This window comes from Anticarsia gemmatalis, chromosome 12, assembly GCF_050436995.1.
Source record: "Anticarsia gemmatalis isolate Benzon Research Colony breed Stoneville strain chromosome 12, ilAntGemm2 primary, whole genome shotgun sequence".
Lineage (NCBI taxonomy): Eukaryota > Metazoa > Arthropoda > Insecta > Lepidoptera > Erebidae > Anticarsia > Anticarsia gemmatalis.
Window position 1 is genome coordinate 6,846,694 of NC_134756.1, and position 23,715 is coordinate 6,870,408.

At 33.4% G+C, this 23,715-nt stretch overlaps 1 protein-coding gene across 1 annotated transcript; it reads right to left on the reverse strand.

Moving 5' to 3' along the window:
• Positions 1 to 155: 155 nt before the first annotated feature.
• LOC142977063 (putative methylmalonate-semialdehyde/malonate-semialdehyde dehydrogenase [acylating], mitochondrial) lies at positions 156 to 12,893 on the reverse strand. The gene is made up of 10 exons (XM_076120751.1): positions 12,692 to 12,893; positions 11,080 to 11,216; positions 7,861 to 7,971; positions 7,448 to 7,554; positions 6,601 to 6,714; positions 4,560 to 4,726; positions 2,972 to 3,092; positions 2,431 to 2,580; positions 1,390 to 1,530; positions 156 to 828 (listed from the first exon to the last, which is right to left on the reverse strand). Exons 1-10 carry the CDS (start codon positions 12,725 to 12,727, stop codon positions 344 to 346), a joined length of 1,569 nt encoding a protein of 522 aa, XP_075976866.1. The 5' UTR covers positions 12,728 to 12,893; the 3' UTR covers positions 156 to 343.
• Positions 12,894 to 23,715: the final 10,822 nt, after the last annotated feature.

Genomic DNA, 23,715 nt, shown 5'->3' on the forward strand with positions numbered 1-23,715 from the left:
ACAGCATAAGTATTAGCCAATGAGATGATCTCACTGACGTTGGACCATAAGGGTCCTAAACGCGTAGCAACATGATTCATTGCGCGGTTTATTTAAAATATGTAACGATAACAAACAAATATCAACATATGGGTCTTAGTAATAAAAAACAGATATTTAAAAAATATAATTTATTTGATTTTATACTTTTGTATAGTTTTTGATTATAAATATTTTTAGGACAATATAAAATAACTGATTACATAATATGGAAGACTTTTGGATAATATGGCTTGGTTACAAAAATAAATGCGTTTACTTTACACTTACACCTATTTAAAAATAAATATTTTTATTAATTATTTTACTGTTGAGTGGGCATGGAAACTGCGGCTTTTGTGTGGGACACATCGCTTTGCCTCCAGAATGAGACTACGGTTTTCAATTCTGTGAAGAAGTCTACTCCTTGTTTGCCGCAGAAGTGGTTGGTGCCGAGGAAACTGCCTCGGGAACCAGAGAACGAGAACATGGAAAGTGGGACTGGGATGGGTACATTGACTCCGACTTGTCCAACATCGATTTCATTGGCGAACTTTCTAGCTGTAGCGCCGTTGGTAGTGAAGATAGCTGTTCCGTTTCCGTAGGGGTTCGAGTTGATCATTTGGATAGCTTGGTCGAGGGTGTCTACGAACAGGCATACGAGGACGGGGCCGAAGATTTCTTCCTTGTAGCACTCCATGTTGGTCTGGACGTCAGTGAGGATGGTCGGGCCGACGAAGTTGCCCTTCTCGAAACCGGGGACTTTGATGGCACGGCCGTCAAGGGCCAGCTTAGCGCCTTCCTTGACACCTGTAGAAAACGAATGCGTTAGATTTTTTTCACAATTATTTTACATGCATTAAACTGTCAAATTCTTCTTATTTTCGTAATTGGAGATTTTATTTTAGAATTTGAATAACTACAGTCGGGGTATAATATATTTTAAGTGATTTTTCACTTGCTTGACTTCACAATTAAAAGTCAAGTTGTGTTTAACAGCCAGTTTCTTTATACATATCTCAAATAACAGCTAAAGCTTCTATTGGAAATTTATTTATTTAATTTATACTTCATATATAAAGGTGTATATAGGCGGACTTAATGTCAAAGGCATTTTCTACCAGTCTACCTTAGGGTTATGCAGAGATTGAAAGAAGTAGGTGTTTCAAAAAAATAAAGGACGTTAAGAACAATTCGTGAAGAAACAAATTTTATTGTCAATTTTAATAACGCTATACTTTGGATGTTACTTCTGATAAAGAAACGTTAGACGAGCATTAACAAATAGATCAGTTATTTATTTCAAGTAATACTTTCAAAACGGTATAATTAATATGCAAGTAAAAATATTAATTAATTTTAATATCTTACCAGATTCAACAAGCCTGAGGATCCTGTTCTTAGCGTTGACAGAGATGACGGGTCCAACATCAGTAGCGGGCACATGACCAGCGTTCACTTTGAGGGCCTGAGCACGAGCAACCAGGTCGGGGATCCATTCCTTGGCTTCACCTATATTCATAAAATAAAAATAAATTAGACATACGTCATTTTCCCGGAGTAAAAAGTAGCCTATGTCCTTTCTCGGGTATCAAAATATCTCCCTACCAAATTTCATGCAAATTGGTTCAGTAGTTTAGGCGTGATTGAGTAGCAGACAGACAGACAGACAGACAGAGTTACTTTCACATTTATAATATTAGTATGGAAGTATGGATGGGACAATACATATAAACAAAAATAATATTCTAGATAAATTTATTTTGGGTGACTAATATATCATGCAATAGGAGTCAATCATGTCAGGTCTATTCCTATCAATTCAATATTCGATTCAGACATTAAATTCCTTTATGTCAACATTTTACCTAAAATACAAACCAAAAATTTCTATTACAGAAACGCTGACGTAATACGAATAGTCTTTTCGTAGGGATCAAATGATATTTTCAATTTAAAATTAAAATAAAAAAAATTGAACATAGTTTTAGTTATTAGGGTGTACATTACACAAAACAAATTTTTGATTTATTCGTTAACTTAGTAAAATACCCTATTATTGGGAGAAAATCTATACTAATATTATAAAGCTGGAGAGTTTGTTTGTTTGTTTATTTGTTTGAACGGGCTAATCTCAGGAACTACTGGTCCGATTTAAAAAAATATTTCAGTGTTAGATAGCCCATTTATCGAGGAAGGCCATAGGCTATATATCATCAAGCTAAGACCAATAGGAGCAGAGTAGCAGTAAAAAATGTTACAAAAACGGGGAAAAATTTGGCCCACTCTCTCTAATGTGACGCAAGCGAAGTTGCGCGGGTCAGCTAGTTTAAATATAAAAAAAAACGATTTAGCTTTGACAATGCACATTGTATTAATATAACAAAATAGTATATTATAGCGAGTACATACCAACAAAAACAGCAGTGCTGAGCGCCATGCATCTCTGTCCAGCGGCGCCGAAGGCAGCTCCCGCCAGCTGGTTGAGTGTGTGCTCCTTGTTCGCGTCCGGCATTATCACACCGTGGTTCTTAGCACCCATGTTGCTTTGAACACGCTTGCCTGATGGACAACAAATATATCAAAATGATTATATTGATATAATAAATAATGAACCTGAAAATAAAAACTAATAACAATGTGACAATAGTATCTGCATGTCTTTATGTCTTCAAAGAGTTTCTAAAAAGCCTTGTTTGCCATGCAAATTGGCAAGTTTAAGTTCATGTTTGAAAGATACTGATCATTTGCGAATAAAAAACCAAATTATAAAATTCAGTTTACAAAATATAGTCGCATAGCAATATATCTATTAGAAGTCCCTTGCAATAAAGTAAGAGCATGAATCATATCAATTTCTATCGATCAGACTTTACTGTTTAAAAAATTATTAAATGTGTTTAGTGATACACAATCCCTTAATTTTATAAAGAAAAGATTTAAAGTCAAATACCGTTAGCAGAAGCTCTGGAGTAGATGTGCTTGCCGGCGCCATCACCACCGACGAAGGAGACAGCCTTGATGTCCGGATGATCACAGATGAAGTTCACAGGGTCGTGGGTGCCGTGGACAACCTGTACAATAGAATTACATTCATTATTTATCAAGTGGCTATCAAAGCAAATGAAGTCTTACCCTCATATTCATAAACACACTATAAACCTACTTTAGTTAAAATGCTACTATAATATGTTTTCTCTATCTCATTTCGCTAAGGAGTGAAAGAAACAAAACTCTTTATAACCTTTTCATAACTTAATATATATTTTTATGAATAAGGGGGTTAACCTTTGCTACAGTTGCGTGTAGCAACTGTAGCATATACATATTCAGTACATATTCAGTTCGGCAATATTACGGATCAAAAAAACCAATTCGACTCACAAGATTTGGCTTGTCTCGATCGGGTTTATCTACACATCTACATTCGGTTTTGCCGTCCGACTAGGCTGATTGATGCCGAACCGAATATGTATGTAACAAGCCTTGGCAGTCAGCATAATACATATTATTATGTTTACTACATAATCTTATAATAATAATTTTCCTAGAACAGTGTTGATGAAAGTGAAACTGTATATTACGATATTTATTTACAATTATTATGATGTTTATACATACATATTATACGTAGTAGTAATAACTTGTTTATGTTTAGATATCAGTATTACGCAAAGCACGTAATTTATTGCTCTAATCTAAGTATATTTATTCCACAATTAGAAAACTTAGTAAACAAACAATATTATATTACTAAAAGGCGTAAGACGCTATTCCTAACATCGACTATAATGTCCTCCTAGCCGATATACGGCTACGGCGGTCATTTTCATTGAAACTGGCCATCTGTGCAGGACTTTGTTTATAGTGTCCAAGTGTGTGCACAATACACAGGTACACTCTCTATTCCATCACTCTCATAGTTTGGTGGGACGGATAACCGACACGACCAGAGAGAGGTCAGGCGCAGGACCGACGGCTTTACGTGCTCTCCGAGGCACGGAGGTCTTCGACCTCAACTTCCTAACTCCGGGCAATCTCTAAGAAATTCTTAACAGAAAATCTCAGAAAAGACTTTTTGGCCCGACCCAGGATTCGAACCCGAGACCTCTTATAACACACACACTATAAGACTAAACGAAATCCGTTACAACGGAGTCTCTTTTCGTTCTTGCATGCTTTGAAAATAATTTTTGTATAAGAATATCAGTCAATATATTCAGAATCTAAAAAACTTTTACCTTTGCTTTGCCTAAATTTTTAAAATATAATATATAATACTAGAGGCCACCCACGACTACGTTCGCGTGTAAATCCCTATCCCTCAGGAACTCCGGGATAAAAAGTAGCCTATGTGTTATTCTTCAGCTACCTCTTTACCAATACCATTTCATCGTAATCGGTTCAGTATTGTTCGTATTTGCGTGAAAGAATAACAAACATCCACACATCACAAACTTTCGCATTTATAATATTAGTAGGATTCATAGAGACTTCAAAGCAAGTACTACATCTTCAGCAGCAACATTTGATATACTAACGTTAACAAGTCCAGGGGGAGCGCCAGCTTCAGCCAGCAGGTCCAGGGTGAGGAGTGTCGCACCAGGGTCCTGTTCCGAAGGCTTGATGATGCAAGTGTTACCGGTCGCGATCGCAGGAGGGAACATCCATAGGGGAATCATCACTGGGAAGTTGAACGCCGCAACGCCTGGGAAACAAATAACAGTAATATTAGAACATTAAAATATATAAGTAGGTATATTAGTTCTTTTGATGTGTATGTTTTTAACAAACAACACAGAATAAATCAAAATTTTAATCACGAATTATTATTATAACAATTTCAGTAGTAAAATTTTAGTTGATAAAGTGATAGCTAAACTTGAATGAGATTGATCCCTGTTCATGATTTTAGAACACGGTAATCCTATCTGCTTTATAAAGTGACAGGGAATGTATGAAAACAAGGGTCAAAATTCCTAACGTAGTCCTTTAATATCGGAAATGGTGAAGTGGGGTATAAAACTAAATTGACACTCAAATCGGAGTAGTATTGTATGTTCGACGAAGGTTGTACTTTATTTTCTACAATAACTGACCGGTTTTTCAAGTACTTATTTTAAAATGAATGTTATTTATAACAGACGGGGAAAGAACAACAACTAACTTGTTGACCTTTAACTGCATTTTAATGATCATTTACATACAAGCTTCTGAATATAACAACGCTACTTGACTATGTAAGAATGAATACAAAACTGATTGAGTAATCATGAGGCCCAACTATGCACTTTTTAACCTGAATAAAAATTTACTAAACTTTTCGAACATATAAAATTATTATTTAATGTATTAATTTAATGTATAGTTTTAATTATTATTGTTTAAAATTTATATAATAAAAACTGTTTATAATAAATAAAGAAAAACTAAACTTTTCTGATTCACACGATTTTTTTTACTCTGTACATCTTGTCTTTTTATAATAATACCATGTCTGAAAGTGTTATGGGATTTGTGTTGCTGCATTGTTATTTCCATATGACAAAGGGAGAGTATATTGCTTAATACTGTAACGTAAACGGACTGCGGTATAGACGACTTATGGACAAAATACTAACAGAATTGGAGATTCTAAGTACCTATTCTTTATCTGACTCAGGAATCGAACCCAAGGCTTCATTCGCTGCATAGCTATATACTACCCTCCAGACCACGGAGCGACTCATAAAACACAAATTCTCTTGAGATACTTTTATTAAGTCTGAACTACATAATGACTTAGCGTATTATTTATCAGGCTCACGCGAAGCGTCGAACATAATATTATAAAGTGTATATTTTTCACACGACACAATGTTTATCTGCATGTAGCTCCGCTCATTATGTAGATATCTTGTTATCACTAACGCGTGACTACATCAACTTCAAATTATTTATCACAGGACGGGCTATCTATACTAATATAATAAAGCTGAAGAGTTTGTTTGTTTGTTTGATTGTTTGTTTGTTTGTTTGTTTGTTTGAACGCGCTAATCTCAGGAACTACTGTTCCGATTTGAAAAATTCTTTCAGTGTTAGATAGCCCATTTATCGAGGAAGGCTATAGGCTATATAACATCACGCTACGGTCATTAGGAGCGGAGTAGCAACGAAAAATGTTACAAAAACGGGGAAAATTTTGACCCATTCTCTTAGGTGACGCAAGCGAAGTTGCGCGGGTCAGCTAGTATTTAATAAACGTGAATTAGAGCTTGTTGTTTCGAGTATTTGACACACCTTCCATATCTTAGTTTAAAAATATTTACCTATCATACATCAAGAAGTTAATAGAAAATAAAAGTAGTATGTCGCCTTGATACATATTAGGTTTTATATACTTGTTTATATCATCTAACGGCCGAATACCTAAAACTCAATTTCAAGTGATGCTTAAAGTTTGGGTATTAAACCATAATCTTGGTCCCGTAATGTTTTTGACCACTGAAAAAAAATGGGGGCAACATTGTGCCTGACAAATTATTGTATTTTGCAATGCATAGGAATCGAACGAGAAGATAAGAAGCATAAGGATTTGCTTACCGCCCACCACGCCAAGAGGCACTTTGTAGCTGTGTGTGTCCATGTCTTTAGCGATGTTCTGGATGCTGTCGCCCAACTGCAGGGTTGTGATGCTGCAGCAGTGCTCCACTGACTCTGTGTATTGAGATAAAACATCAAATTATTGACAGGTTATTTTTATTTTGTAGTAAAGAAACTTCATAAGAGCTAAACATCCTGATCTCAGCAGCTCCTGGACGCCTGCGTCATTTTAGGAATATATTATTTGTTATGAACATTATACACAACCTATGTACATTTTTGTATCCTACGACCATCAAAATGTGCTCAATAGAAGAAAATTATCCTAATAAATACATAGAAAAGTGTCTTTTGTTTTGGCCCCACTGCAAACGAACAAAAATATCATCAAGTACTTACACATAGCAACAGGATAGAGGTCACTTTCGTATACATATTAATCCATTAGTTTCACCTTTCAATTATGATAACATTATATCATAGCAGCTGAAGATCTAAATAAGATTATCCTATTATGTACCTATTTTTTGCCGGCTTATCTCTGATAAGCGCACGTTGAATGATAAACAATAACACTGAGTGATTTTGACACATTGTTGTTACAACACATAATGTCCTTTTCATATTATATTCGCTAAAAGAAGTAGCTACGCTTTGCTTTATTCTTACTTCACGAAAATGACATATCCATTCCATACAGGCATTACTTTCAAAGTCACATCACAATTTGTCATGGTTTATACTCAGAGGACTTTATTTGGTCACTGTTATCGTTTTACTGCTAGATTACTACAGCAATAATTATTTTTATACTAAGTTCTTAAGAAAAGTAAAGAGGTATACTTACGGATACCGCGGAGGACATCGCCCTCAGCATCAGCGATAGTCTTGCCCTGCTCTTCCGTGATCTTGGCAGCGATCTTGCTGCTGTTTTCTCTCAACAGGCGGGCGAATCTGTGCAAGTTGATAATGTCTAAGTTACTCTATTGTTATTACAACTACTATTACTCCATTGCTAAGTGCATTTCTGCCGTATTGTTAATTTAAATTGACGAGTCGAATATTGACTGATTTATTCATTTGCCGTCGCTACATCTATCAGCTACTAGACACTTAACCGTAAGTCATAAAGTTGTCATTTACTGTTGTATCACCTGCAATCATTTGCTAGGAAACATTTATCACAATCGTTCGACTTTATCAGTTTGGTCGATTCAGAGATTACCCCCGGTGAAGTAACAGGAAATATGATATACTCACTTGAACAGAAGTTGTTGCCTGGTCATAATAGTGCTCTGGCTCCATGATTTGTATGCCTTCTTTGATGATTCCAAAGCTGCGTTCAATTCTTCTTGCGTGGCCTCTGGTACCCTATAACAATCAATTATAAAATAAGCATTTTTTTTAACCAAGTGATATCCTGCAACAAATGCATAGTATTCGTGACCTGCTGTCCTGTATAACAAGACGTGTGGATGTGAATTAAACAAGGGAATTTTGTAAGGATCATAGGTAGTAATAGGTACCATGTGGCGTTTTCTGGTCTCAGTCTCCACGACGGAAAAAAGTCGTATTTTTAATGTACCTATGTATTCCATCATAGAGTGAGCAATTTCGACTATAGATAGGTAGGTGTGTATTGTGTATATTTACATGCGACCTTGAAAACATGTGCGAAATATTCACGAATTATCTTCTTGTGTTTACTTAGTTAACGGCGGAGGAGGTGTGTGACAGCAAATAGGTACATACACCTACACTGGAAATGTAACTTAACTTACGCTACAAATGAGGGACATGATAATTTTGGGCTGTATCTGGCTATAATTGAATAATGAAATAAAAATGGGTGGGTTAAACCATAGTTATAAGTAGAAAGTGTTCTTACTTTGGCACCTTTAATAAGGTTTAACATCAAAATCAGTTAGATTAAAGTATTAAGTAATAAAGTAGGAGCATATTTTTACAGTAAGCAAATCTTTATCAGTCAAATGGTAACGCCGATAACACTTTTCTTATAAGATTCATGTAGGTAGGTATAATTATGTACAGAGATTTTTCGTGTTACCAACTCAGAACGTTTAAAAAATATTTCCGTCATGTTTTTATTACTATTATAATATCAACAAATTATTATTTGTTGTTTTATATTAAATGACGTATTATATCATTCTTAGATAACAAGTTTGCCAGTGGAGGCAAATAAAGGCAAGATAATAGCGAAATATTATGTTATCAGTAATCAACGTGTTTTAAGGCCAGATTTAATACTGTGATAATGACTGAGAAACACTGATTAAGGTGTGTCATTATGTCACTTTTTAATTTTATAATTTTATGATGTAATTTATGTTGAAATTTTAAAACTTTAAATGGGGAATTTCAAAAAAATGGCACATCGATAATTTAGGCATGTCCCTGGACTTGCAAAATTTTTTCTCGAAGTTGTATAATATGATTAATTTTTATTTTATTTTTAACGGAAAATGCATTTCTTATACTTCTTTTCTATGTTTCAATTATTTGAATAAAGTAAAAACTGATTTTTTTACACTAGATTTTATCACACCAGACCCCTCAATTTCGACCTGTCCCCAGTGCAATCTGCAACTTAAAAATTAAATTTTGAAGTAAAATTTCCTCGACTACCTCAAAATATTTAGGTGAATTCGGTTAAAATTAACTTGTTTTTCATTCCAATGAAGTACAATTGTAATAAAATGTTATATTTATTGAATAAAAAAATATTTATTGTTGTCCCCGAAATTCGATCTTTCCGGACATGTCGGGTTTGTTACCACGATTTCTTGCGGAAATTCCTTACTAAAACGTACTTTGTTTTATTTTTCTAATATTTCGACTCATGTGCAAAGGATCGGCAATTTTTAAAACTAGAATTTCGGTGTTATTTGTCGCCAGTGGAAGTGAGTTGTGTGCGCAGCCGCAGTGAACCAAAATTTACTGTCAGGTTTGTAACTAATTCATTTGTAACTGTACCATACATGTTTTATATGGTTGCATTCATGTGAAAGAACTAGTTTTAATAAACAATTTGGTGCTGATAATTTAACCATAAGATAAATAGAATAACTAATATATTTTTTTGAAAGTGCGACGGGCTGATTATGTTACTTCGGTTTTGTTACTATACGTAAGGTAACATATAGTCGGACAGCAAAAGTAACAAAACCGACGTCAAAAAGCTAGTCTTACATGCTGATGTTTCGATATTGATATTTTACTTGTTAACTACAAAATACGTTAAAATTACATTAGAGATTAGAATTATTTGTATGTTTATAATTGATTAATCATTATTTATTTGAGATATGTGTATATTTATAATTAATAATTCTTTTTTTTATTTACAGCTAAACTATTCTTCAACTTCTGAAGCAATCTGTGATAAAAAAATATATATAAAATAAATAATTGTGATATAAAAACAATAAAAATACATAATGTTGAATAATTTGTGAGTATTAAGAAGTAAATAATGCCTGTATGTTTAATTCGTAGAAACATACAATTAGCTGCGCTTTAATATAATGCCATAGGTCCATGTAAACTAAACCTTACGATTTTGTTACTTTCGGTTTTGCTACTGTCCCTCAAATATTTCTAAGGTTTTTATCGATTTTACGAAAAACTTCTTCAACCTATGAAAAAATATGGGCTCTGGATCCAAAGTTATTGATATTTAACGTTTTTTTAACAAGTTTCTGATGGGATCTGAAGCATTTCATGGTAAAAGCATAAAAAATAATTGTCGATTTGGAACCCATGGTAACAAAACCGAGATAAAATTGATTACATTTAATTTAAATATCATTATTTTCGCCTTGATAATTCACCAGTAATTAAAAGATATTTTTGCTATACAGAAAAAAATATTAAATTGCTGGAATTCAGTGTTGTTTCATTTATATTCAATTTTAAGTTTAGTATCAAAACGGACACTTCCTACTTGCCTACCTCCAATTTTAAGCATTTTTCTCCTTTAATCCTAATGAACATGAAAAAAAACTATTTTTTTTACAAACTAGATACTATGATTATTTTAATTTCATCCAAAATAATATCCTAGAGCAGCATTAAAATTTTGAATAAGAAATTCAAGTAGTGTGCCATTTTTTTGAAATTCCCCAAATAGCTTTAGAATAAAATTTGGTAGGTTCTGAGCAGTAAATTGCTTTGCTATATCTTCATTAGGTAACTAACCAGGTTATCAAAATCATTTAAAATATGCTAGGTAATAGAAATGGTTTTAATTTTTAATATTCCAAAAGAATTTATACTTGTGTCGTATAACTTAACTGGACAGGAAAAGCAGTCTCTTATAAAGACTTGTTAAGTTTGGAATATAATGTTCTAAGCAACACAATATCGGAACATACGATATGAACTTTGAACCTCATTAATTCTATTTAACAACAATACTTTTACTTCTATTCATTAGTATAATAGTTAAGTATTTACCTGCCAATGACTTCATTAGTGGCTGGGTTAGTGAGTTCAATCCAGTTGCTGGTCTTAGACTCTACATGTTGTCCATCTATGTAGAGCTTTGTGGTGGGAGCAGCACTGCTGTAACCCCTCCTTAGTATGTGCTGAGACTAGAATACGCAGGTTTAGGTATTAGAAATGTACCTATAATGAATGCTAAGCTTAGAAGCACAATTTCCAGAACCAGTTAGATTTACTAAAAGTGGTGGGTAAATTCATTTTTCTAAGTTGATAAAAATAATCTATTTACACTTGCCTAAAAGTACACTACATAGAATTTAATATTACATGGATACTAGTGACAAATGTCAGTGCAAACTGGCTGTAATTTCCAGTGATACTAAATAAATCATTAATAATGAAACTAACTTCACATTTTCTATTTGAAGGAGAAAGGAACAGTACTAACTTTAAAATTGATTTCTTTTCATCACTTCTTCAACTTAAGACATTTATTTTAAAAAATTTGAACCTGTTAAACAAATGGTTTATATGATTAGGTTTAATTAATTACTATTTAAACATAAATGTAAGTTTCATAGTAAATTATTTAATAGGTATGGGTATGGATTGAATTAATTTTATACCCTTGCCAGACTTCAGTAATTACATTCACTAAAAGATTAACTTTTACCTTTGTACTTTATGAATATGAAACACAAAAAGCATTACAGAACCAGCAAAACAATATCACAATAATAACACAGTTGGCCTTCTTCCAAAATGGCAAAAACAAGATTCAGGATTAAAATCTGAATGAAATCAACATACACACAGATTGAGAAACTAGCACAACTCATGACTGCAAATGAATAGTTGATGTAATGTACATTTTGATATAAGGTGTGTTGTGTAAACTCAATGAATTTCTATCATGAATAAATGAAACATTTGATGGAACAACATCAACATTCAACTGCGCCACAGCTTATCGGTATAATTTGTGAATAATGTGGCCCGTTTAAATACCAAATTACTTGAATGAATAAAACCTCTTTGCTATAGAATGGCCAATTGCTGTCACCAATAAGAAAGGAAAGAGTAGTTCAACAAATAGGAAATGAGTTATTTTAAGATAAGTTAAATCACATGAGTTTGAATAATTACTTATTCTTATAAACTTTTGATAATAAGAAATTATGTAACAATTAAATATTTTTTTAAACTATTAGTACAGTTTATGGCCACATTTCATGCATATATGTATATCAGACTAAATATGCACACACATAATGCATTTATAAAAATAAAACTGTTTCTTAGAACTTCTTCAATGACTTTTTTAAAACTTTTTTTTTTTATTAATGACAATATCCACACAGGTTTTAATAAAAATTATGTTGACTTATGTGGACCTCTATTGTATGTCGTGACTTTAAGGTGGTGCATGCCGGCTCTGAGGAAACTATAATTTATTTGATATTATTAATATATTACACTGACCGAAGTGGTCTTTCTAATAAATATTTATACGCCGCTAACGTGATTGCGCACAACGTGCAGCGCGAATACATACGTTAATAAGAAGTACTATACAATAATTCCAAAAAACAAGAGAAACATATAGGTATGAGAGTTTACTTACTTCATTTTTTAATAACTTCAGCATTGCAGAGGCCATGGTGAATATTTTTATTGCAGTAAAGACAAAAAATCAGTCAATTTGGTGAGCGGCCGTCGAGCGTAGGGGACTAAGCCGACTGATTAAAATAGAATAGAAATATCCTGACCTTGAGTTGATAAACTTGAATTTTATTTGTCGTCACACGAACAACATTTTTGATTTTCGTTCAAATTAATCTGACATTTCTGACAACTTTGACGTGTGCGTTTCGATTTACTTTTGCGTTTAATGATTTACGTACAACTCTTATAATCGCTTTTTGTTATTTAAATCTACAAAATACGTTCACTAAGAAATTTTTAAATACGAATTATTTCTCAATTATTAATTTCTACGTAAACTACGCATTAAATTTCTATTTTTGTGACGTGGTAGCCCTATAATGAAAACAGTAATAATTTATAGAGAAGCCAATAGATGGCGTTAGTAGTATCGATTTTTTATAAAATGTTCGTGTGGATTTAGTTAAATAAATATAAAAATGAATATTCGAAAAAGATGAGTTAAGAAAGAAAACTTTAATATCTTGTTCTGTAGAGTAATTAAAAGGTACTAAATGTCATCTAAATGTTTTAACACATTTTGAACTGTGTCTGTCATACTTAGCTGCATTTTCAAAAAGAAGACAGTGTTGATAATATGATAGGAATAAATCAAATAAGGGCTTGATGACATGTTAAGACATGCACACTGTTTTTGTTATTTTAGACGCGAGTTTTGCATCCGGTGGGGTTGTCAGGGTGGGTCACAAAGACCCCGTTGATTGGAACACAGCAGACCACTGTGTTGATAAGCCAACACTTGATCAAACAGCTACATAGTAGCTCCTCTGTAAGGGTTACCTATATAAAATAAGTATTCATTCTTCATAAACTGATGTGTCTACCTACCGTATACTTACTTACCTTACAATAAGTATGATAGATTACTTCAATCGAATAGAAAAATAGTGAACATGTTTTAAAACTGTCTGTGCGTATCTATTCTAAAATGTCTAGATAGTCACTGATTGATATAAGTATTGTCACTAAATCGAAATCCAAACGTACTTCCGAAATAATAACAATACATTGGGATTATATTCTTGCTACTCAATTGAAATATTACATGATTTCTAGGTAGGTGGGTACTCCGATTCTGAGTAAATAAACAATAATAAAAATAATACAGTGTTTCCAAAAACCGAATTCCTAAGTTACTGCGTACTATTTTCCTGCAACGCTTCTTCGAAATAATGACAGAATAGAGAATACAATCTTACGGAAGTGATTTACACGTGGTAAATAAATCTTTCTAAATCTTCCTACATTTTCTTGTATTGTTTTGAGAAACAATTGATGATAAATGACTCCTTCTCTGCAACGAAGTTGTTTCAATTGTTAGTTGCATACATACCGACTACCGAAACTTTTTATTATGTCATAGTTCAGCATTTTTTCGGCTTTCTTCACCGTTGAAGACATTAAAAGAGTGTTATAAGATGTGGTGAGTTTTACTTCAAAACCCTAATGCTACATAGGTGCATAGAAGTACTTATTTCAAAATCTAGGTACAGTTCACTAAAATAGATCTAGATCATATTTATTAAAATATAAATATATGCACCTATATAGGTTTAATACATCTGTCATCCATGCATATTATGTTCTCATTTTGTCGACTGCCTCTGCGTCGCGGTCGGAAGTGTATCCGATTGCTAAACACGAGGTCCTGGTTTCAATTCCCAGGTCAGACAAAGTGCTATCGGTCTTTTTATTATTTAGGTAGGTATATTACATTATTCTCAATGGTAGTCCGGAGTTTGGTGACGTGTTCGGTATATGGCAATAGGCTCGCCCTCTACTACATGAGACTAACATTGTAAATGGCGAAACGTGGGTGTATTTCATTTAGGTACCTCTGCCTGCACCCTCGGGTAATAAAAGGCGTGATATAATATATGTAGGATCTGCTTTTTTTACTGAAATACTCATAGGTCAGCCACTAATAAACTCAGGTGGTGTAAAATATGACCGAAAAAACCACACGTGTCAGTATAATCTATCAAAATATTCTGCAATCAAATGATAAAAAAGTTATTTAAAAAGATAACATTTTGGTTGATTACATTTACAACACTTATCACGTGTAACATCACGCTTTTAAAAGTCATGTGTTTAACAGTTTTATGGTCATCAGCTGTTGTTTTTCCGAGAAAAATGATGAAGTACCTATCTATCTACCTACTTCTAATTTTCTTAGAGATTGCACAGCTGCAATTAAAATGAGTATCTAAAAGTGCAACATGGTTTTCTAATCATAATTCTTTTCAAATGTAGAGGTCAAATGTCGTCAGAATACATATCCATACCTGAGTGATAATAAAAATATTTATTTAGATATTTTTTTTACCCGTGGGGGCAGGCACATACGAGAAGAGTTCGTTAAACTTAGCAACTTCTTTAAATATCGTAACGATATTATCTATATAATAGGCAAACAAAACAGAGTCTATTACCCTGCCTGCGACAACACAAGCATATTAACATTTCGACCTATGGCAACACGCTCAGTGCGTCACAGAGGAAAATAACTCAGTTTACTTAAGTAAGTCATCGATCTAGTCGGCAACGGTGAAAATAACTAGATCTTCAACAAGAGCTGGTGTTGAAATGATCAAATGTGCAACTTGGAGCCGCACGTAGGTACGCTGATAAGAGGGTCAACGACCGGCCTATCGGTCATGCACACTACGCCTCACCGTAGCGAATGAGTCTATACACACACATACACACTCCGTACATGAAATGACTGATTGAAATGCAGATGAAAATTTTATACCTATCGTAAAACAGTTTCCATTCCCTGCATATGGTTCTGATAACAAAATCACTGTGGTGTATTTTAGCTTCTAAATAAAAACTTGCTAGATACTTGAGGAACTGCGTCGTATGACTCATTTCATGAAACAAAACTGTAAAGTATTGGCCTTTGTCTGCGCAAAAGTGACAAAGAAATATACTTTTAGCACAAAGTGTAACGTTCATTGAATCCAAGGAAAATGTAATATTTAAACAAAAACATTTTTAAATGTTTACCATTTGGTCGAAGGAGAACATGTATGAACAAAAACATCTATTTTTAAATCAATAAAGCAATATCTCATCACAGAAAATCAAAGCATGCCCCAAAAACCATATAAATAAACGAATGCGGCTACCGCTTTCTTCTTTACCGTCAGCGTCGATATTTCAAACAAGGGAATTGAAATAGTACTGAGCAGTATACAACTGAAATAGTCGTAGCTATTTGATTGTATTCATAGAAGCCATTTTCTTGCAGTGAAGTCTCAAGTAACGCAACATACAGCGACACAGCCTACGACTTCACACATTCTAACAATCAGCAATTACGTTGCGCTTGCACTATATTCGCTACGCTACTCGAACTCAACATAAACAAATTTTATCATATTTTATTATTTCATGGTTGTAAACTATTTACATTGGAAACCAATTAAAACGTGAACAATCTGTAAATTCATGTTTACGTCGATAGGAAAACTTTAAAAATGAAAATTTATGTGACGAGGAAGGGACAATTTAATCAATGTAAACCTTTAGCTGGTGTTAATTAGGCCTAGTTTGATTAAATCCTTTAATGTGAACATAATTTACTTACGCGGAGATTACAATTATGTGCATAAAACTTCTCGATAAGGGAATCAATGCTTTAATTACAATACTCTGTGCTTGTGTTGCGCAAGTAATAATCACGATAAACTACTTACAATCTATACTAATATTATAAAGCTGAAGAGTTTGTTTGTTTGTTTGTTTGTTTGAACGCGCTAATCTCAGGAACTACTGGTCCGATTTGAAAAATTCTTTCAGTTTTAGATAGCCTATTTATCGAGGAAGGTTATAGGCTATATATCATCACGCTACGACCAATAGGAGCAGAGTACCAGTAAAAAATGTTACAAAAACGGGGAAAATGTTGACTCATTCTTTCTTATGTGACGCAAGCGAAGTTGCGCGGGTCAGCTAGTACGTAATAAACACGACAAAGTTTATAAACATAATGTAGTAAACTTAACTCATAATATATAATTAAGTATGGAAATGCTAGAGAAAATTATGTTCTTGAAGTTTTCTTAAAAGTAAGCAAGTAATGTCTGTTTGCAAAATGAAAAACATCAACACAATTGCAAATTGCAAGTGAAATAATTCGTTAAGACTCAGTGTTGACAATGGTTATTAGTCAGCACGGAAATTAATTTTTATATTCATCAATATTATTGCGTGTTCTAAATAGTTGGGTATAATCCTTAACAATAAAACATAAAATAAATAAAAATATTTATTAAATAAAACTAATTTTACTGTGCGGTTAGCGTCATAATTAAAAACAAAACTTTGTTAATTAAAAGTTTTTATAGCATTTTCCTTGTTTTATATAATTTCCTCAACATCCATTTTAATCTCGGCCACGTCAATCTAAGATGGTGTGCAATAATTACTTCATTATAATAACGATCTAGTCGACAACAATGTTGAATAATACATAGGTATAGAGTCCTGGTGAAGCAGGCAAAGTTAGGTCACGAAGATAACCTTTCGTCTGGTCGGGAAGGCACAGTACGTTCATAATGTACTCGTGTATGCAGAGTACCGATTGATCGCGATTATCATGCAAATATTTCACGGCAATACACAATGTTGTAAATAAGATAGCGCATCGAATGTCTGAATCAACATACTTGTTTTGATGTTCGCTCGCTTATTTTTAAGTATAACGTCACCTCAAATACGTTCTGTGTTTGTAATGCTGAGTTTTTCAGGAAAGTTGTAAGAAGACGTGACGCGGATATTGCGTGAAGTCATTGATCTTATTCATCGTTTCCTTCTAGAAGTGTTCCGCAATCAATCATGCCGAGATACTCTAAATTGTTGCGAGAAATTAACAATTATATTTGAAGAAAAATTGTAAGTAGCTTCCTAACTATTTGTTTATTTAAATGAGCTATTATTATAGAAATAAAATGTGGGAAAGGTGAAATGCCAGATATTATTAGTTGTAGAGATAAATTTCGCACTAAGTGCTCATTGTTACTGACATTTACAATAAATAAACATCTCGTTACTCTACTACGCGCTACGTTATAGGAAATACTTATCTTGTCCATAATTTAAGTCAGTAGGTATCATTATTTATCCTGCGGTAAATACTCGTTTTAAATTTCAAACCATATTGATCAAGTGTTTAAAGAACTTAGACTTTAACTTTGTAGTCTATTACTGTGACGTAAAAAGACCGTACCATTAGAAAAGTATTAGATATTATTAGAAAATGTCTGTGGAAAATTGCAAAACGCAAAGATTAATGACCCCTGACCCCTTAGCATTGGCGGTCGACCTCTCCATTACTAATGGTATTATGTTCAACAAGCGTCATAACAACGGATTATTTTCTATAATTTAGTTAGTGTCATTATTTATCATTTGAGAACGCCGTAGGACAGTGGAATAAGGGAAAATAAGTCAGAAATGCTTTGTACTTACTCAGCTAGTTAGTTGCGGTATTTATTGCGGTTTCGATTCCTGTAAACATCAGCCAGGTCTAATTCATTTACCCCCGGTTTCTAAAGTACATTTAGCGGTAGTTTATCTATTCAATAGCGTTTTTTTATATGAGTTTTTACGCTATTAAATAGATAAACTACCGCTAAATGTACTCGGAAACCGGGGGTTATAAATGTATTTATCATATTTAGCTTATGTCCCTGACTCGACCTGCATGGTTATTTTTTGGTGAAATAAGAAGCTGATTCTTATCCTGGATATTTAATTATTCTATGTTTAGTTTCATGAAAAGTACAATAGTTCAGCCATGACGTCTTAACAGACAGACAGACAAGACTTTCACTTGTATAACGCTAACTTGTAGATCTTCTAATTTACTTTAAGACCCGTAAATTAGGCTTTTCACGCTAATGAACATCTCAATATATTTACTAACAACTTAATAATGAACTTAAATTATCTTAACCTAGTCTGTATAATTTCAGGAGCTCCAAATGTACAGGCAGGTGTTAAAAATCTACAGCCTAAATACCTGAAATAAACATAACAATGAAAATAATCTTAAGATATTTATATCCGTAAAAGGACAATGTGCTTACGAATAGTATGTTTTAGAGATAAGGTGGTATCATCTCATTACTTGTGACTGATAACGCGTTGCGTGTGTTCTAAACTGATAATACTATACACACATTATTATGTTTTACGAAGAAATGTACTTGTATTCGTTACCTTTGATCTCGTGTATTCTTCAGACTTTTGTATGATTTGGCTACTGATTGGATTTACTAAAAATAACTACAAAGATTAGCAGATTAGATGTGTTATTCCTACGTCAGAAATGCTTACTATAACGGTGAAGGAAAACATGAGACATCGTAAGAAAACACGAAAGAACTTCGTTGTAGATTGTCAACTCGTACATATTTAGGAGGTTCAATACTCATTGTTTTTACGTTTTGTATCTTTTTTGTCCCAATGACTATCCAAGGGATAGCTAGACGTTGATGCACTTTCGAATTCTGTAGTTGAGAATGAATAAGTCTATTTGATGGGAACAGCTACCTAATTATGCGTGTAAGAATAGCGTTTAAAGATGCGAAACATTGAAAAAAGTTTTTTTAAAAGAGCGTACCTCGGTTTACAAAGACTAAAGACACGCCTTAAAAACACAACTCAACTTGTGCCATTTCATTATTGCATACATAAATGCAATACACACGTATTCTGATTTCAGTCGCCTATCTACGAAAATCAAACAAAACGGCTTATCACGTTTCATTAAGATTACATTTAATGTTAAGCAAGCCCAATCTGTTTACAAGCAGCTAGATCGTTCCGTCACTAGATAATAGTTTATCTTAAGATTCAATGAACTTAGATAACGTAGTTGTACATGTGTTGCATCGTAAATGTATTTTATAGGTAGGAGTTGGACGTCAGTGGACAGTTGGTTGAAACATGCGGTTACTACGTGTATGATGCATGCTTTTGATTTGAACATTTAGGTTTAAATATCCTTTTAGATATTATGAAATTATTGTTCTGTATAAGCATCAAATAGTAACACAGTTTTACCAAAAAATAAATAGGTATATTAACTAACATCGATTTCAGTAGTGCGATTCTTTACAGTCGTTACTACGGAGGATCTAGAGTTTGACATTTAACAATTAATGCACTGAGAACAATTCCTTAAGCTCTCCAAAATGCCCGCCAAAATGCTAGCTAAAACTAGCAGGTTGTTGACCGTTGATAGTGGTAGAGAATCGCGCTACAGCCCACGCGTGTCAAAATTAAATTAAATCCATACAGAGCAAAATAAACAATTGAATTCAATGCAAAATTTAACAAGGGTTTTTCTTTGTTCCCAAGTTTTATAAACGTAAATTCATTTGTCATCAACTAATTATTTATTTTTGCATTAAGGTTTCATTGTTTTTTCATCAGTGGTATCGTAGCGTGTAATTTTATATCGGATCGGAAAAATCTCTGTTCAAATTACCTACAGTAAATTGCTTCATTGTACTTGCACAATCTAATGTTAACCCTTGCTCGGTTTTCCTAGAACGCATGGTGATTCATGCAGTACAAATTAAGTATGTAGCTCACAAGTTTTCCAGTTATTCCTTGCTAAACCAACTGTGAAGTAAACGAGAGTGTATTTTAGGATATAAATAATCAAGAATTGTCGTGACAAATATGAATTCATCTAAATACGTTCGTCTCATGCCAACCTAGCCATGATAAGTCTTATTTCTACAGAATTTATTCCATTCTTATAATAGACTTTTACATTTACGAGTCACCAATATCCACAATCGAACAATCATTATTATTGTCTAACAAGAATAAGGAAAAGAAACTGTCTGTGCAAATAAAAGTAATTTTCATACAACTGTGTAATCTGGATTAATCAAACAGCAATAAAACATTACGGATATCTTGTAAACTCATCCGATTGTTCTTCCCGTAGTCCGTACGGTGGTTGCGTAAAAATGTACATACAAACGTCACAGCATGCGCTTATCCCACAATGCGATCTCATAATTGGTGCGCGTACGCATATCAGCGCACAATCTAAACGCAATAACGTTCTCTATTTCAGAGCTGGGTCAACGCACTCAGTATCGCTCATTTAGCTATAAACAAAGTTTATCGAACGCACACGCACTATAATACAATAGCCAGAGAACGACATTAAATTCACCTACAATAACCGCATAAAGTATTTTTCAGACAGAAATTAGATCGCCCTCACACTATCAAGCGGATTTAATTTCGAATTTACACGAATTGTAAATTAATTTCCAGTAAATACACTTTTATAATGGATAATCATATGTCCTTATTTTGTATACATACGTAAATACGTTTTCCTTTGGTTAAGATTTATCAAATATTAAAATATGTATGACCAAGCTTAACCACTAGTTACGTCAATTGCTAAGCATACAAATAATAATTAATAACAAATAAAAATTATTTTTGCGGCTTTCATTAAGAATATTTCACTTCATAAACTAATATTATAGCGTTGTAATTAGTTAGTTGAAATGTTACATTTTTTAGGCCCCAGCTTGCATTTTTCAGAGGACGTAATTTTATTTTTTAAGTTTAAGCAGGGTCAGAAAAACGCTAACCCAAGCTAACCTAATAAAATTAAAATATACAACAAACCACAACTCATCATAGTACTCTAAATAAACGTAGATGTGGTTTTCTGCCTTTAAAAAGCATTCACGCTCTCCCAAATAATCTTTACGAATGGATATGGTGTAGCATAGCAACAGACAATCAAAATTATAAATTTTCCAGTTGTCCTTGACTTTACACTACAATATGTTATATTTATATCGTCTAGACCAACGCGTAGCGAGATAAGCAGCAAAGTCCATCAGTTGACAAGCCGATCCGATGAAGCAACGTCACCCGTTATCTCATAATCGGACCAGTTTCAAAATATTAATCATTTAATGTACTTTATAAATAAGTGTGATATCATCATTTAAGTATTAATTAGAAAAAAACAACGATTACCACTAAAGACAACGTCATCGACCGATTGCATTGTCCTTTGAGGAATGGCTAGAAAGAAATACCGCACACTGCGAGCGTCGTGTACCAGGGCTTTTATATTATTGTGGCACATAATTCATTACTAAGTCAATACACAAGTGTTAAAACAAATGTCGAGCACTTGAGTAAATATCCGTATTGTCCTCATTTCGTTACATGCCTACCTGAACACTACCACTGCATTTATTAGACTGATGAAGCGTTTCGAAAAATAAAAAAATAAAGTTGGAATTCGATACGGAGTGGAAGTTCGTTTTTCGAAATACCTACAGCAAACGTTTGCAATGTTTTTTAGCGCCATCAAATACCCAAAAACCGGTAAAATGGCGCCATTTAGTTAAATTTAGAATGGTTTGGAGACCCGTTGAACGTGTATAACCAGCGCAATTTGTACTCATCGAACAAGCTTTTATACATGGAAACATCAGCAAAGACATTGTTTAAATGATCAAGCCTACTAAGAATATTTGTGGTAAGATGGTAATCTTACCACAAATATTCTCTTCATGACGTCTTTTGTTAAATTCAGCTGTTATAAAGTAACGCTTTAGAAAACATGGCGGACCACCATAGACTACAAATGACTACTATTTGGTTTAATCAAAGGGTTTGTCCGTTTGCTTAAAGAAATGAAGTGACACAAGTGCTCCCTCTGTTTAACCACTGCATACCATTTCCTAATGTCGCGATGTTTGTTTGGTGCTAACATTCACATTTTATTATGTCATCCCGGTATTTGGTGTTGCTTGTACGGAGACCGCCATGATGTCAATATTGCATTTAATTGCTCCCGCTGACTTTCCTCGTCCTAGAATAAACATTGTGACTCAGAGTTTCCTAGCCATTTAATTATGCATGCATACTAGAATAATTATTTTTATAGCATAATTTGAATAGACTTTTATAACACTTGTAGTACCTACCGTATGCAAATATTCAGTCATCGTGTAAACTTATAAACTTAACATCACTTTTTTTTCTTGAACATAAAATACCTAAAAAGAAAACTTTCATAATAATATGGAGAGTCGTGTTAAATTTTGACACTTGACATTATAATTGGGAAGATTCCTAGGTTTTCTTCTGTTTTTAAACCTGCTTTAGCATCGAAGACGAGTTAGGATGTGGCTAGCGAAGTATTAGCGCCATTAAACGATTACTTATTTAACTTACTGTACATAATATTACCTTGAACTCAAAGATTCTAGAAAATTAAAAAGTAAATAAACTTATTTCTTTTTCACGGTTGACCTCGCGTAATCGTCTAAATCATATGTCACTGGTATCGCAATCGCAAATACTTGAATAACAAAACAATCGGTTGCAAAGGAAATTCTGAAAATACGTTTTGATATCTTATCTTCGCTGTACAAACGGAATCAAGAATTCTTCCGCTTCTATTTCCTTGTGAGATACATTGAGTCATTGCTCTTAAATTCATGATCATCATCTGCTAGAACAAAAACAGTTACATAATATGATATCTTACCTTTCTTAGATACAGTATAAAGTTTGAGGTTTATTATTGTATGAATTAAAGTTCCGAAAAGTTAAGGCAAAAAACAGATACAGGCTTCCCCTCTTAAATAAATATAGAACCCAATACTGCCCTACTGCTGAGCACAGGTCACCTTCTAGTAGGAGAGAGGAATCAGACCTCGACAATGCATTTAATGATCGAGGAAAATTTTGAGGATGTCTAGAACCTAAGTATTTTTATCCTATTAACAACACTTCAATATTAGCGTTAATTTTTCCTTCCTCGTCAATTATAAATCATAGGATGCAATTATAAATAGTAATAGTAATACTTAATATCTATAGTCTTAAGGCATGGCATTG

Excerpts from the sequence above, each read along its gene's own strand:
- LOC142977063 (XM_076120751.1), bottom strand. The coding sequence starts at position 12,727 with ATGGCCTCTGCAATGCTGAAGTTATTAAAAAATGAA. Across the intron at positions 4,727-6,600 it reads GCCTCTTGGCGTGGTGGGCG|GCGTTGCGGCGTTCAACTTC; the intron begins GTAAGCAAATCC and ends TTTGTTTCCCAG. Across the intron at positions 829-1,389 it reads CCTCAGGCTTGTTGAATCTG|GTGTCAAGGAAGGCGCTAAG; the intron begins GTAAGATATTAA and ends CGTTTTCTACAG.